This window comes from Doryrhamphus excisus, chromosome 1 (assembly GCF_030265055.1).
Source record: "Doryrhamphus excisus isolate RoL2022-K1 chromosome 1, RoL_Dexc_1.0, whole genome shotgun sequence".
Taxonomy (NCBI): Eukaryota; Metazoa; Chordata; class Actinopteri; order Syngnathiformes; family Syngnathidae; genus Doryrhamphus; species Doryrhamphus excisus.
Window position 1 is genome coordinate 16,059,469 of NC_080466.1, and position 13,410 is coordinate 16,072,878.

The 13,410-nt window shown below is 44.3% G+C and overlaps 1 protein-coding gene and 1 long non-coding RNA gene across 4 annotated transcripts in view; one reads left to right on the forward strand and one right to left on the reverse strand.

The window, feature by feature from the left end:
- The window catches only part of LOC131122958 (uncharacterized), a 61,054-nt gene extending 51,545 nt beyond the window's left edge, over positions 1-9,509 (forward strand). The window contains exon 7 of the long non-coding RNA XR_009128677.1: positions 8,539-9,509. This is a non-coding gene — a long non-coding RNA (uncharacterized LOC131122958). The remainder of the gene's footprint in view (positions 1-8,538) is intronic.
- The window catches only part of hhip (hedgehog interacting protein), a 48,516-nt gene that overhangs the window by 24,552 nt on the left and 10,554 nt on the right, over positions 1-13,410 (reverse strand). For all 3 annotated transcript variants that reach the window (XM_058065310.1, XM_058065331.1, XM_058065321.1), the window contains exons 3-5: positions 10,608-10,752; positions 8,553-8,754; positions 37-188 (exon numbers count right to left, since the gene is read on the reverse strand). In XM_058065310.1, the coding sequence (XP_057921293.1) occupies positions 37-188; positions 8,553-8,754; positions 10,608-10,752 (499 nt within the window). The remainder of the gene's footprint in view (positions 1-36; positions 189-8,552; positions 8,755-10,607; positions 10,753-13,410) is intronic.

The window sequence follows — 13,410 nt, forward strand, 5'->3', positions numbered from 1 at the left end:
CAACAGTAAGCTAGCGCTCACACGTCTCCCATTTACCTCGACACGGTGTACTCAACCACACGGAGAATGTGGTCGTGCGGCCCGATGGCCCAGCGCTCTTGGTTGGTGGTGTAGGAGACGTAGAGCTTGCCATTCTTCTTATAATTGGGATGGAATGCCAGGCTTAGCAGGCCCCTTTCATCTCCTCCCTGCAGTCAGATGGGAAGCACAAAAGATCCAGGAGTTAATTATGTCCCGCCTCAGCCTCTGCTCGGTCGTGTGGGTTGGGAATCATCCCCCTCCGCAAGCTCTCCGCATCCCGTCAACCATCTTCATCACGGCCAAGGCCGTGCATGTGCATGTGCATGTGCAACACCCCCCCTCCCTAATCCCTCTTTTTATTTATCCATCACATCGCCTTTGACACCCCGAGCATTCTCTCATTCTTCCTTTTCAAATCTGGCCTGTTTCACTTCACACCTTCACCAACCTCCTTGAATATACCATTACCAACCATTAGAAAGCATTTGACTCCGAGTGGAGTTGCACAGCCCCCCCCCGCCTCCCCCTACGCCTCCTCTCCCTGCAGTTTGGTTATGTGCGCTTGTCCTCAGGGTCGGGGTCCCCTGCGACGCCCGGGCCCTCAAGGTGGCCTCCATTGTGCGGTGATTTGTGTGTGTAATCTTTGGGGGATATCCGTGAATGCCGCGCTGAGTGACTCAAAGAATTTATTAGCTCACACACAGTTCATAGAGAGCACAAAAAGTGCTTTTTGCCCCACCCTCCAACCCACCCTCCAACCCCTTCTCTCCCGTCCTTGCGCCTTCCTGGTTTACACAAAATGCTTGCAAAATTTAGTGCTGGTTGGGTTGATTGCCGTGATTGCCCCGACCTTCCCACCTTCAAAAAAAAAACAACTCAAAACCCAATGTGGGGGGGTTATGCTGGAGCCTATCCCAGTTGTCTTTGGGTGAGAGATGGGGTACACCTTGGGACTGTTCGCCATCCAATCGAAGGGCGTGAATGGACAAATTTGAGCGGGTACAAGATACCTCAATCGGATCGGGGAAAGGAATATCCGATTATTCGTGATGATATTTGTGAATATTCATGAATCCGATTATATGTTCATTGGGATTGGCACTGAACATATAATCGGATTCATGAATATTCACAAATATCATTGGCACTGAACATATAAAACCCACGCATGCACGGGGAGAACATGCAAACTCCACACAGAAATGGCCGAGGGTGGAATTGAACTCAGGTTTCCTAGCTGTGAGGCCTTCGCGCTAACCACTCGTCCGCCGTGCAGCCTAAAATTATAACATTCATCCATCCATTTTCTACCGCTTATCCTCAAGAGGGTCGCGGGGGGTGTTGGAGCCCATCCCAGCTGTCTTCGGGCGATAGGCGGGGTACACCCTGGACTGGTGGCCAGCCAATCACAAGGCACATATAGACAAACAACCATTCACATTCATACCTATGGACAATTTGGAGTCGCTAATTAACCTAGCATGTTTTTGGAATGTAGGAGGAAACCGGAGTACCCGGAGAAAACCCACGCATACACGGAGCGAACACGCACACAGAGATGGCCGAGGGTGGAATTGAACTCAGGTCACCTGTGCATTAACCACTCGTCCACCGTGTAGCCTAAAATTACAACATATTACATTAAAATTAGGTTTTATGATTATGATGATGCAATTTTTTTTTATATTCTAGGGTTTGGAAACTGTATGCCGGAAAACAGTGTATTTAACCTAAAAATAAAAATAAAAATAAAAATAAAAATAAAAATAAAAATAAAAATAAAAATAAAAATAAAAATAAAAATAAAAATAAAAATAAAAATAAAAATAAAAATAAAAATAAAAATAAAAATAAAAATAAAAATAAAAATAAAAATAAAAATAAAAATTCAGGGGAAAAAAAGCACATGTATTGGACCGGTGTAGCCTGTGTGACAAACCAGAGATTACACATTTACTTCCTGGTTTACACAAAATGCTTGCAAAATTCAGTGCTTGTTGGGGAGGGGACTGGGGGTTAGAGTAAAAAAGCTAAATAAGGAAAAGTGCTGCCAACTTCAAACCCCGTCTTGGCAACATGTTTAGAAAACATGGAAATTGCTTGTGTAATATGTAAACCTTTGTCTCACCCACTGGAGGCCGACCATGGCGTGTCGCTACCCTGGTGGTCCTCCCGTCATAGTTAGCTGTAATAATCAGCAATAGCATTTGGTTCCCTAGGCGAAGCCAGACATCTCGGCCCTTCTTTATGTTGCGCTCCGCTCACTATTTCTTCTTGACAAAAGAATGAACAGAATGTCAGGCTTTAGGTGTGAAGAATGGTTAGAAAAAAAAAGTGCTTGATGGCTTTCTGTGCTTCTTTTATTATTGCCTCTTTCAGCTAAGACGTACAAAAAGAGAGTTAAGTGACCGTCATACACATGCAGGTGAAAAATCCTACACAATTGAACGTTTCAGGACAAATTTGACTAAAAGTTTAATGCTGAACGGCCATTTTGCTTGTGAGACTTTAGCTCAGTAAGCCTTTTCAAGATTTTTGATTGCTTTGCAGGCTGCAAAGCAGGCTGCTGGAGTGTTTAACATGCAGGCCTCACAGCTAAGAGACCGGAATTCAATTCCAACCTCGGCCATCTCTGTGTATTGAGTTTGCATGTTTTCTCCCAGATTCCAAAAACATGCTAGGTTAATTGGCGACTCCAAATTCCCTATGATTGGCTGGCGACCAGGGTGCACAGAGGTCTGGTGGTTAGCGTGCAGACCTCACAGATAAAACACCCGAGTTCAATCCCACCCTCGGTCATCTCTGTGTATTGAGTTTGCATGTTTTCTCCTAAATTCCAAAAACATGCTAGGTTAATTGGCGAATCCAAATTCCCTATGATTGGCTAGCGACCGGGGTGCATGGAGGTCTGGTGGTTAGGGTGCAGACCTCACAGCTAGGAGACCTGAGTTCAACCCCACCCTCGAGTTTGCATGTTCTCGCCGTGCATGCGTGGGTTTTCTCCGGGTACTGCGGTTTTCTCCCACATTCCAAAAACATGCTAGGTTAATTAGCGACTCCAAATTGTCCATAGGTATGAATGTGAGTGTGAATGGTTGTTTGTCTATATGTGCCCTGTGATTGGCTGGCCACCAGTCCAGGGTGTACCCCGCCTCTCGCCCGAAGACAGCTGGGATAGGCTCCTGCACCCCCCGCGACCCTTGTGAGGAAAAGCGGTAGAAAATGAATGAATGAATAAAATTGTGTACACTTATTTAAATTATTTATAATTATTATTTTCTTAGCTGCACGGCGGTCGTGTGGTTAGCGCGCAGACCTCACAGCTAGGAGACCCGGGTTCAATTCCACCCTCGGTCATCTCTGTGGGGAGTTTGCATGTTCTCTGGACAATTCTATGGACAATTTGGAGTCGCTAATTAACCTAGCATGTTTTTTTTGGAATGTGGGAGGAAACTGGAGTACCCGGAGAAAATTGCATGGAGAAGGTTTTATGATTATGATGATACAAATTTTTTTGATATTCTAGGGTTTGGATACTCTGCATGCCGAAAACACAGCGTATTTAACCTGAAAAGGTTCATATTCCCTGCAAAAATAAATAAAAATAAAAATAAAAATAAAAATAAAAATAAAAATAAAAATAAAAATAAAAATAAAAATAAAAATAAAAATAAAAATAAAAATAAAAATAAAAATAAAAATAAAAATAAAAAATAAAAATAAAAATAAAAATAAAAATAAAAATAAAAAGCACATGCATTGGACCGGTGTAGCCTGTGTTCCAAACCATAGATTACACATCATGTAGTGGTTTACTGCAACTCTCAGTTCTGTTTGGATGTTGTCAGAAGCAGACAGTGACACGGGCCACATGTGGAATCAAACAGGGATGACTCGCCGCAAAAGGAATGCACCAGAAGAGACCCACACTGTACGGCGCAGGGGTTCTAATCAATCGGAATATTAAGCGTTGTGAAAGCTTCTGAGAACCCCCCCAAAACAATGAATAGATAGTGGCTGGCTGGATTCAAACAGAAAGGGGAGGTACTTGGGAGAGGATGGACGTGTCAGACGAGAGGCCAGGAGAAAGTCAGAATGTTTTATTGTCCGAAAAAGCCTCACGTCGAGATGCTGGCTGCACATGCAGAATGTGGAGGTGAAGCGACCCGTATCACTAAAATAAACCAAAGGTAACCGCCATTCCGAAGATAAACAGTGTTGCAATGGACGGAACTATTTGCTCCCTTGCTAATAACCCCGCGGATTGCTTCATTACAATTGCCGTCCCTTTATGGAGCGCTAAATACGGCATCTGTCGACATGCTTCCCAGTCAGGCGGAATGAATCTTTCGAGGTATTATCTTTTCATTTGCTGGAAACACCTGCTGCTGCCGCATTCCTCGCTTCCCTCCACTCGTGTTCTCCGCGGCGCCAGCTTTGTTGGCGTCAGCACACTCGCAAAACTCTGCAGAATGTTGCGGAAAAAATGAAGCATAAGCATCTCATTGTGCCTTTGACCTTTTAGCCCAGGAAAGGAATACGGTCATATGCATGTTGTTTGGAGGGTTTACATCAGGGGTGTCCAAAGCGGGAATGGAAAAATAATAATAATAATACATTTTATTTGTACAGGGCAACTATAACGCTGACAGGGGGGGTCAGGTAAATATCGTCTTGTAGTCCAACACATATGGGCGTATAATTTTAATATAATAAGTTATAATAATAAGTTATAATTTTAGGCTGCACGGCGAACGAGTGGTTACTGCACAGGCCTCACAGCTAGGAGACCCAAGTTCAATTCCACACTCGGCCATCTCTGTGTTGAGTTTGCATGTTCTCCCCGTGCATGCGTGGGTTTTTTCTGGGTACTCCGGTTTCCTCCCACATTCCAAAAACATGCTAGGTTAATTGGCGACTCCAAATTGTCCATAGGTATGAATGAGAGTGTGAATGGTTGTTTGTCTATATGTGCCCTGTGATTGGCTGGCCACCAGTCCAAGGTGTACCCCGCCTCTCGCCCGAAGACAGCTGGGATAGGCTCCAGCATATGTCGATTATGAAACCTTTTTAAAATAAATAAATCCTAGGTTAATCAGTTAGCTCAGTATATTTCTACAGTACAGTTCAGTTTATTAACATTAAATTCACCTATTGTGGTCAGTCAGGTCTGGAACCACGATGAACACGGAACAATTGCAAAAAATCCAATATCGTTGTATTAATATTTACCAAACAGCATGCACACGTGCCACAACAATAGAAGTAAACAATACATGGAATCAAATCTCCGTACCACTTAAACCACGTCGATGTAAATCCAGTCCTCGACCGGCGTCCACGAAACATTTCACAAGAGTTAATATTTTTATCTGGCCCATAAAAGTCAAAGAAAGTATTTTGGCTCTTTTTGCAGCGTTTCTGTCTGCAGCTGTCATGGCAGCCAGAGATAAAGAGGATAACATGCTGTGACTTATTTGTTCAAAGTGTGATATATCACTTCATTGCCACTGATCCAAAGTGCTGATACATGTCAGTGGTCTGTCAGCTTTCTCTTGTGGCTCACAGATGTCTTCATTTGGAAAAAGACACGCAACATGTCTGTTTGTTCTAATGTTGCACAGGCCTTGTTTTTTTTTTTTAAAGAAGCAAGGTCAAGCATGGAATTTGTCATGATTTACACAACTCTGCCTTCAATTAGAAAACATTACATAAAGAAGAAGAAGATCCCTCCACAAAAAAACTGCATATGCACCCCGAAAAACTGCTGAAAGTCAAGTCTTATCCAATATGGCTTTGGAAGTAGGAAGAATATCAAACGGTTGCGGTGAGCATGACTTGGATGGGTGCAGAGATCACGTTACAGGAGAACACCCACAGTGCTGCAGCGTGGAGCCCCCACACCAAAGCATCACAGCATTGTTTCGATGCCGCTTAATTGGCACATGGAGGCGGGGGGTGGGGGTGTGGGGTGTGGGTGCCCCGAAGGAAGGAGTGGGGGATACAGGAGGAAACACAGGACATTACAATCAAAGCATGATGATAAACCTGTTATCTGGCTCGTCTCTTGGGGGGGTGGGGGGCTTTGTATAGAAGGCAGCTCCATCCTGTTGATGCTACCGGTAAACACCTTAGCCCCCGAGTTGTGTCCACCCTGTGTGGCTCGAGTTTGGGGGGGGGGGGGGGGGTCACCCATCACAGAACAAGACTCTCGGGACTGAGCCCCACATCCTAACTACCGTCATAATCACGTTATGCAGAGCCGGTGAAGAAAAAGGGGGAGGGGAGGGGCGAACATCCCGTCGGGGGCAGTCACAAATTCAAATGCCACACTTGCTTTGACTCCTTGTAAACAAATTGTGAATGGTGGCATGCGTGAGGGGCAAACTTCCTGTCTGGGAGCGTGCCCCCTCGAAAATATCTCAGCAATGACATCTCCTCATGCAATCTGAAGAATTCTAAACAATTGAAATTAAAAAAAACAAACAAAAAAAACAACTCTGTCAATCTAGCAGAGCACAAAGTTAGCAAGTCAAGTCAAGTTTATTTATATAGCCCTTAATCACAAAAGAGCCTCAAAGGGCTTCACAAGCAGGCAACAGTAGATGATAGACAATAGACGACAAACGACATCCCCTGATCTGAACCCCCAAGCCAACCTACGACATCCGTTCCAGGGTCAAACTGTGACTATCATAACAACTTTCATGATTTTTTCTAACTTTTAAGGCATATATTTAACACACGTTAGGCTTAATTTGTACAAATTTAGGATTTGGAGGTACCACCTTGTAGTCCAACACATATAGGCGTGCACTACGAGTGGTTAGTGCACAGGTGACCCGAGTTCAATTCCACCCACAGCCATCTCTGTGTGGAGTTTGCATGTTCTCCCCGTGCATGCGTGGGTTTTCTCCGGGTACTCCGGTTTCCTCCCACATTCCAAAAACATGCTAGGTTAATTAGCGACTCCAAATTGTCCATAGGTATGAATGTGAGTGTGAATGGTTGTTTGTCTATATGTGCCCTGTGATTGGCTGGCCACCAGTCCAGGGTGTACCCCGCCTCTCTCACCTGAAGACAGCTGGGATAGGCTCCAGCACCCCCGCGACACATGTGAGGATAAGCAGTGGACTAAATGTTTTTTCAGCTTTCTTTTTTTTCCTCCTATTCTGACTTTGTTCTTGTAACATTGCAATATTTTCTTGTAATTGCAACCTTTTTTCCTCATATTTCCGCATTCATATTGTAAAATTCTTCAAAAAAAAAAAAAAAAAAAAAAATATATATATATATATATATATATATATATATATAATTTGAATGCTGAAACAAATATTATCCAATTAATCGACAACATTTTGGTATTCCAATGATTGGGTTTTTCAAAATGTAAACATTTTTACTTCCTTAGTCATCCATGAAAGCAAACCTGCTATCTTGAAGTATGAATGTGAGTGTGAGTGGTTGTTTGTCTATATGTGCCCTGTGATTGGCTGGCCACCAGTCCAGGGTGTACCCCGCCTCTCGCCCGAAGACAGCTGGGATAGGCTCCAGCACCCCCGCGACCCTCTTGAGGATAAGCGGTAGAAAATGGATGGATGAATGTTATAATTTTAGGCTGCACGGCAGACGAGTGGTTAGCGCGCAGGCCTCACAGCGAGGAGACCCGAGTTCAATTCCACCCTCGGCTATCTCTGTGAGGAGTTTGCGTGTTCTCCCCGTGCATGCGTGGGTTTTCTCCGGGTACTCCGATCATTGGCGACTACAAATTTGGCGATTTTTTTTCATATTGAAATTAAATGTGTTCATTTTAATTCAACTGTCATGTCAAGGGCTGCACAGCGTTCGAGTGGTTAGCACGCAGGCCTCACAGCTAGGAAACCCGAGTTCGATTCCACCCTTGGCCATCTCTGTGTGGAGTTTGCATGTTCTCCCCGTGCATGCGTGGGTTTTCTCCGGGTACTCCGGTTTTCTCCCACATTCCAAAAACATGCTAGGTTAATTGGCGACTCCAAATTGTCCATAGGTATGTGGACAATGTGAGTGTGAATCGTTGCTGGGATAGGCTCCAGCATGCCCCACGACCCTCGTGAGGACAAGCGGTAGAAAATTAATGAATGAATGGAACTAAGCTCACCAGAGACGCTGTAACATGAAATTCGTCGTGTGCAGTATTGTAACAATGTGGGATAGATTAGGCAAGCCATTAACCCATCTTGTGAGAATTAGCAGTGAGCACAATGCGAGCTGTATGTACAGTTAATTAGCAGAAAATAGCATAATGATTGGCCGCGATCACGTTTGATGAATGAGCTCTTGTTTGCCGCAATTATATAATTGAAGACTAATAGTGAGCAGGCACGGCTTTTAAGGGATTTGTCCCAGCACAGAGATGTTCCTCACGGTCAACAACACGAGCGGCGCTGGTGTTTACATAAGTGTAAACACTTTCACAGTAAATCTGTGTAGGAATACAAATATGTCCACTTGGTGAGAGCAGGTGTTTTTTTGCAGACTTCCCCGCCTACCTTCAGGCCGCTCTGCACCAGCTTGTGGATATCCAGGAAGGGCTCCTTGAGCAGCTGGAGTTCATGGGTGAGTATCCGGACAAATCCCTCCCTTTCCAGGACAAAGAGACGCTGGGATCCATCCCCGCAGTGCACGACGGCCACCGGCTGCCGCAGACCACTCAACACCTCCTGGGCACAGTAGCAGTTGTGTTTGTGTTTCCTGGGCAACGGCGGAGATACAGAGAGGTCAGAGAGGAGGACACCGCAGGGACGAGCAATGCAGTTTGGTAATAGGGATTAGGGCAGGGGTGGGAAAACTACGGCCCGGGGGCCACATGCGGCCCAACAAGCGTTTGGATCCGGCCCGCCAGTGGCTTTCTGAGTATTTCAACTTTTAACATACAAACTGGAAACATGACTTGCAAGTCGGACGTCTTTTTTAGTAAAAAAAAACAAACAAAAAAAACAACAAAACTGTAAAATGAAATGACATAGTTAGATGTCGTCTGAACATACAGCTCATAGTATAACACTTTTACAGATAAAATTAGACAAAAAAGGAAAATTATAAGCATAAATTGTGTGTGTATGTTAAATATATGTTCTGCCCCCCCCCCCACGGGTAAAAATATTTGCCCACCCCTGGCATAGGGGAATGGGAGTAGTAGTAAGTGGAAGGCCAGTAGTTCACAAAGTGCATTCTGTGCTTTTTTGTGTATTGACGTCATTCATTAATAATCTAAACCAGTGGTTCCCAACTGGTGGGTCTGGACCCAAAAGTGGGTTGTGGGTCTTTGCCGATAAAACAAGTTAAGTAATAATGTTAAAGTAATAATAATAATAATAATAATAAAAGGGCTGCACGGCGGTCGAGTGGTTAGCGCGCAGACCTCACAGCTAGGAGACCCGGGTTCGATCCCACCCTCGGCCGGGTACTCCGGTTTCCTCCCACATTCCAAAAACATGCTAGGCTAATTGGCGGCTCCAAATTGTCCATAGGTGTGAATGTGAGTGTGAATGGTTGTTTGTATATATATGCCCTGTGATTGGCTGGCCACCAGTCCAGGGAGTTCGCATGTTCTCCTTGTGCATGCGTGGGTTTTGAATGGTTGAAATCTTCAATATGAATGCACTTAATGCACAAAGTACCATATTTTCTGGACTATAAGTCGCTCTGGAGTATCAGTCGCACAAGGCCAAAAATGCATAATTAGGTAAAAAAAATAAACATACATAAGTCGCATTTTTTGCGGGTAATTTATTTTCCAAACTACTTGACCAAAACAGACATTAGTCTGGAAATACGAGATATATTTTCATTAATAAGTCGCTCTGGAGTATAAGTCGCAGGAACAGCCAACCTATGGAAAAAAAAGTGTGACTTATAGTCCGGAAAATAGGGTAATCATTCAAACTAATTTGTTGATATGATGCAACACAGAGAAAGAAACATCTACGGTCTCCTCGCACTTTGAGGCGTTCAGGCGCACTTGTAATTTTGAGTGTTAGGTGCCAATTGGTAGTCATTATTCCTACGGCAATGGACGTACGTAGCCCACTTTGGGAACCCCGGCTTTAAATGATTCATACTGAAAATAGCCAAACATTCCAGACGAAGGTCAAGGCAGTCCGGTTAGTCACAATCAATTACAAGCATTGACTCCATATGTGCGGTTTTCAGCTACTCATTGCCATTCACTGGACATTGTCCTTGGATATAAGACAAACATGTGACGATTTTTCAGCCTCGGGGGAAACGGACATGAGAGCCCGTCCTTTTTTGGTCAAAAAAAAAAAAAAAGGTCAAAGCTTGTAATGATGCTGAGGTGACCAGACTGACGCATCTCTATTGTGTTAGCAAAGCACGCTGAACAAACTCGAGGATTAGACCGTGGAGCGCTGTCTCTGAAAGTGTAATAACGGGCCACTGAGCATGTGACTCCACCTGTTGCTTCTACGCAAACATGCAAATCAAGCTTGAATGTGATGAATCCGACCGAAGAAGAAAGCTATTTCCAAAAATAATACCACGCATGTGCATATTCCACACTGAATAAACATCTGGCCACAAACCTGCTGATATCTTCGATTTTCTCATCTCCCAAGTAGTTGGAATCTTGGCCTTGCGGTTGCTTTCGTTGAAAATCTGGAAAACATAGGCTGGCATCTCGTCTCCCGTAGTATTGGCAGAACTCGTCCACATCGGCTTGGAATAATTCTAGCAAACACAGAAAACATACAGGCGGGTCGATATGTGCAATGATAAATTAAACAGAACAGAATTTTGTTTGATGGCGCATGAGTTGGGAATTGTCTGTGCAATATCTATACACGGGATAAGAGACAAGTGATGAATAATAGATACACAGAAAGGAAAAAATGATATGTGTGTGTTGGTGTGTGAGATGGGTCAAACCAAACCACAGAGAGGAACGAGAAAAGAGACGTGAAGCCAAACCAAATGTGGACAAGATTTTTTTCAGGCTGAGAGTGGGGATGCATTCTGGATTATAATTTACACTGACATGAATCTGGCATATGTTCTAATGTTTGTGCGTATCAAATAATAAATACTTGACTTTGCTACAAACATTTATTGACAACGTATACCAACTGTCAGTTTGATACAAATGTATGCCGTCTCCTGGTGAGCCAACGAGACATGGGAGTCTTTGGGAAATTGGAAAAAAAAAACCTCAGGAACTCAAATGTTTGGCCTTGGGTATATACACTAAACAGGACTGAGTATGTTTAGGATATTAATATTCTTCGTACACACAAACATATCATGGAGTAGATTGGCTCAATGTGAGGTCGATTCTTGGCTGCAGTGTTTTTTTTTTGAGAGACAGAGAACCGAGTTGCCTTGTCGATGGAACATCGATGGAAACCCAATGACTTGTTTTGGGGATCAACCAATAGCTGAGATGAAATGAAACAAAAATACAAATTTTCTTCAAATAACACCTGATTATGGGGTCGCTACAGCGGATCTTTTTGATCCACATACTGAGGCCTTTACATTTCGGATGACCTTCCTAACGAATACCGATGATGCTTACTAGTGGAGATTCGAACCCGAGGCGTCCGCTCCAAAGTCCAGAACGATAACCACAACACCACAAAATAAATGCCATACAGTGGTACCGCGCTTTTCATTGTTAATCCGTTCCAAACGTTTCGACCAACGCCGAAACTTCCAAAAAACTAGGCCAGTGGCCTAGTGGCCAGCCAATCACCGGGCACATATAGACAAACAACCATTCACACTCACATTCATAGCTATGGACAATTTGGAATTAACGCCAATTAACCTAGCATGTTTTTGGAATGTTGGAGGAAACCGGAGTACCCGGAGAAAACCCACGCATGCACGGGGAGAACATGCAAACTCCACACAGAGATGGCCGAGGGTGGGATTGAACTCGGGCCTCCTAGTTGTGTGGCCTGCGTGCTAACCACTCGTGGTATTGCTAACACAATATTTATTCATTCATTCATTTTCTACCGCTTATCCTCACGGGAGTGCTGGAGCCTATCCCAGCTGTCTGGGTACACCCCGGACTGGTGGCCAGCCAATCACAGGGCACATATAGACAAACAAGCATTCACACTCACATTCATACCTATGGACAATTTGGAATTAACGCCAATTAACCTAGCATGTTTTTGGAATGATGGAGGAAACCGGAGTACCCGGAGAAAACCCACGTATGCACGGGGAGAACATGCAAACTCCACACAGAGATGGCCGAGGGTGGGATTGAACCCAGGTCTCCATAGGAAATAATGTAGTTTGATTCCACATACTGAAATGCTATTGCTTTTTAACGTAGTCCTAGCATATATGTGTTTCATATTTAGTTCTTCACAACTAGTTCTTGTAGTTTGTTTTTGTTTTTTTGGCCCCATGGTGGGTTACTTGCACTCTATAAAAAAACTCACGCTTGTTGCTTGACTGCAGCTCTATATTTTTTTTATGTGTGCTTAGTGCGAACAACATGGCATCTGCAAAGCTGATGTTTAAGGTAATAAAGGTTCTGTTATTATTGCTGCTGTTCAATAATATAGAACATTTCAAAAAAGCAATCGCACATATGGAGGCCGATCAATACCCTAGGCCTCATAGATGCTTAGTATTCAATAGTATTCCAAAAGCCACTATATAATTTGAGTGGCATTCAGTTGCACTGAAAAAAAACAGCGCTGTCCAAACAATATTCCCAGCGAGAAACAAAGGGAGCAGGGCACCTCATGAAACCCCCTTTGTGACCTAAAAACAATCTTGGTAATATTGTTTCCTTTAGTGGAACACGGAGGACAGACAGAGGGGAGCAAATCCACCGTCGATAAAAACACAAACGGGTCCCCCCCCCCCCCCCCCACCACCAACACCCCACCACCTTTCATCTACCTCTCATGCCACACAGCCGGCGACCACAAGGGCTGACCGCAGCAAATAGTGGAGGTGATAGGATATCCCCCTTGAACATCTAAACACAACATGGAGATCAAAAGGCACATAGGGAACACAGCTCGGGCTATACCACCCACCCACTGGTGGCGGCAGTTATCTTAACCATGCTGGCGTGGGACTTTGGGTCGGGGGGGGGGGGGTGAGTGCAAGGGAAAGAAGGTATATGGGGAAAAGGGCGGAATAGTGGTGGGAAGGTGGGGGGGCCTGCAGGCTGTGAAGCGAGAGGGCTAATAAATGTCGACCTCATCAAGGTCCAGTAGGTTTGATGAGTGCACAGTGACGAGTCAGTCATCCATCGCACCTGTGACAAGTGATTCAGAGGAATGATTCCGAGTGGGTCGCCCCTCCGTTTTCGATGATTTGCAGGGTCTTTAGATAGAAATAACTTGGGGTGTCACA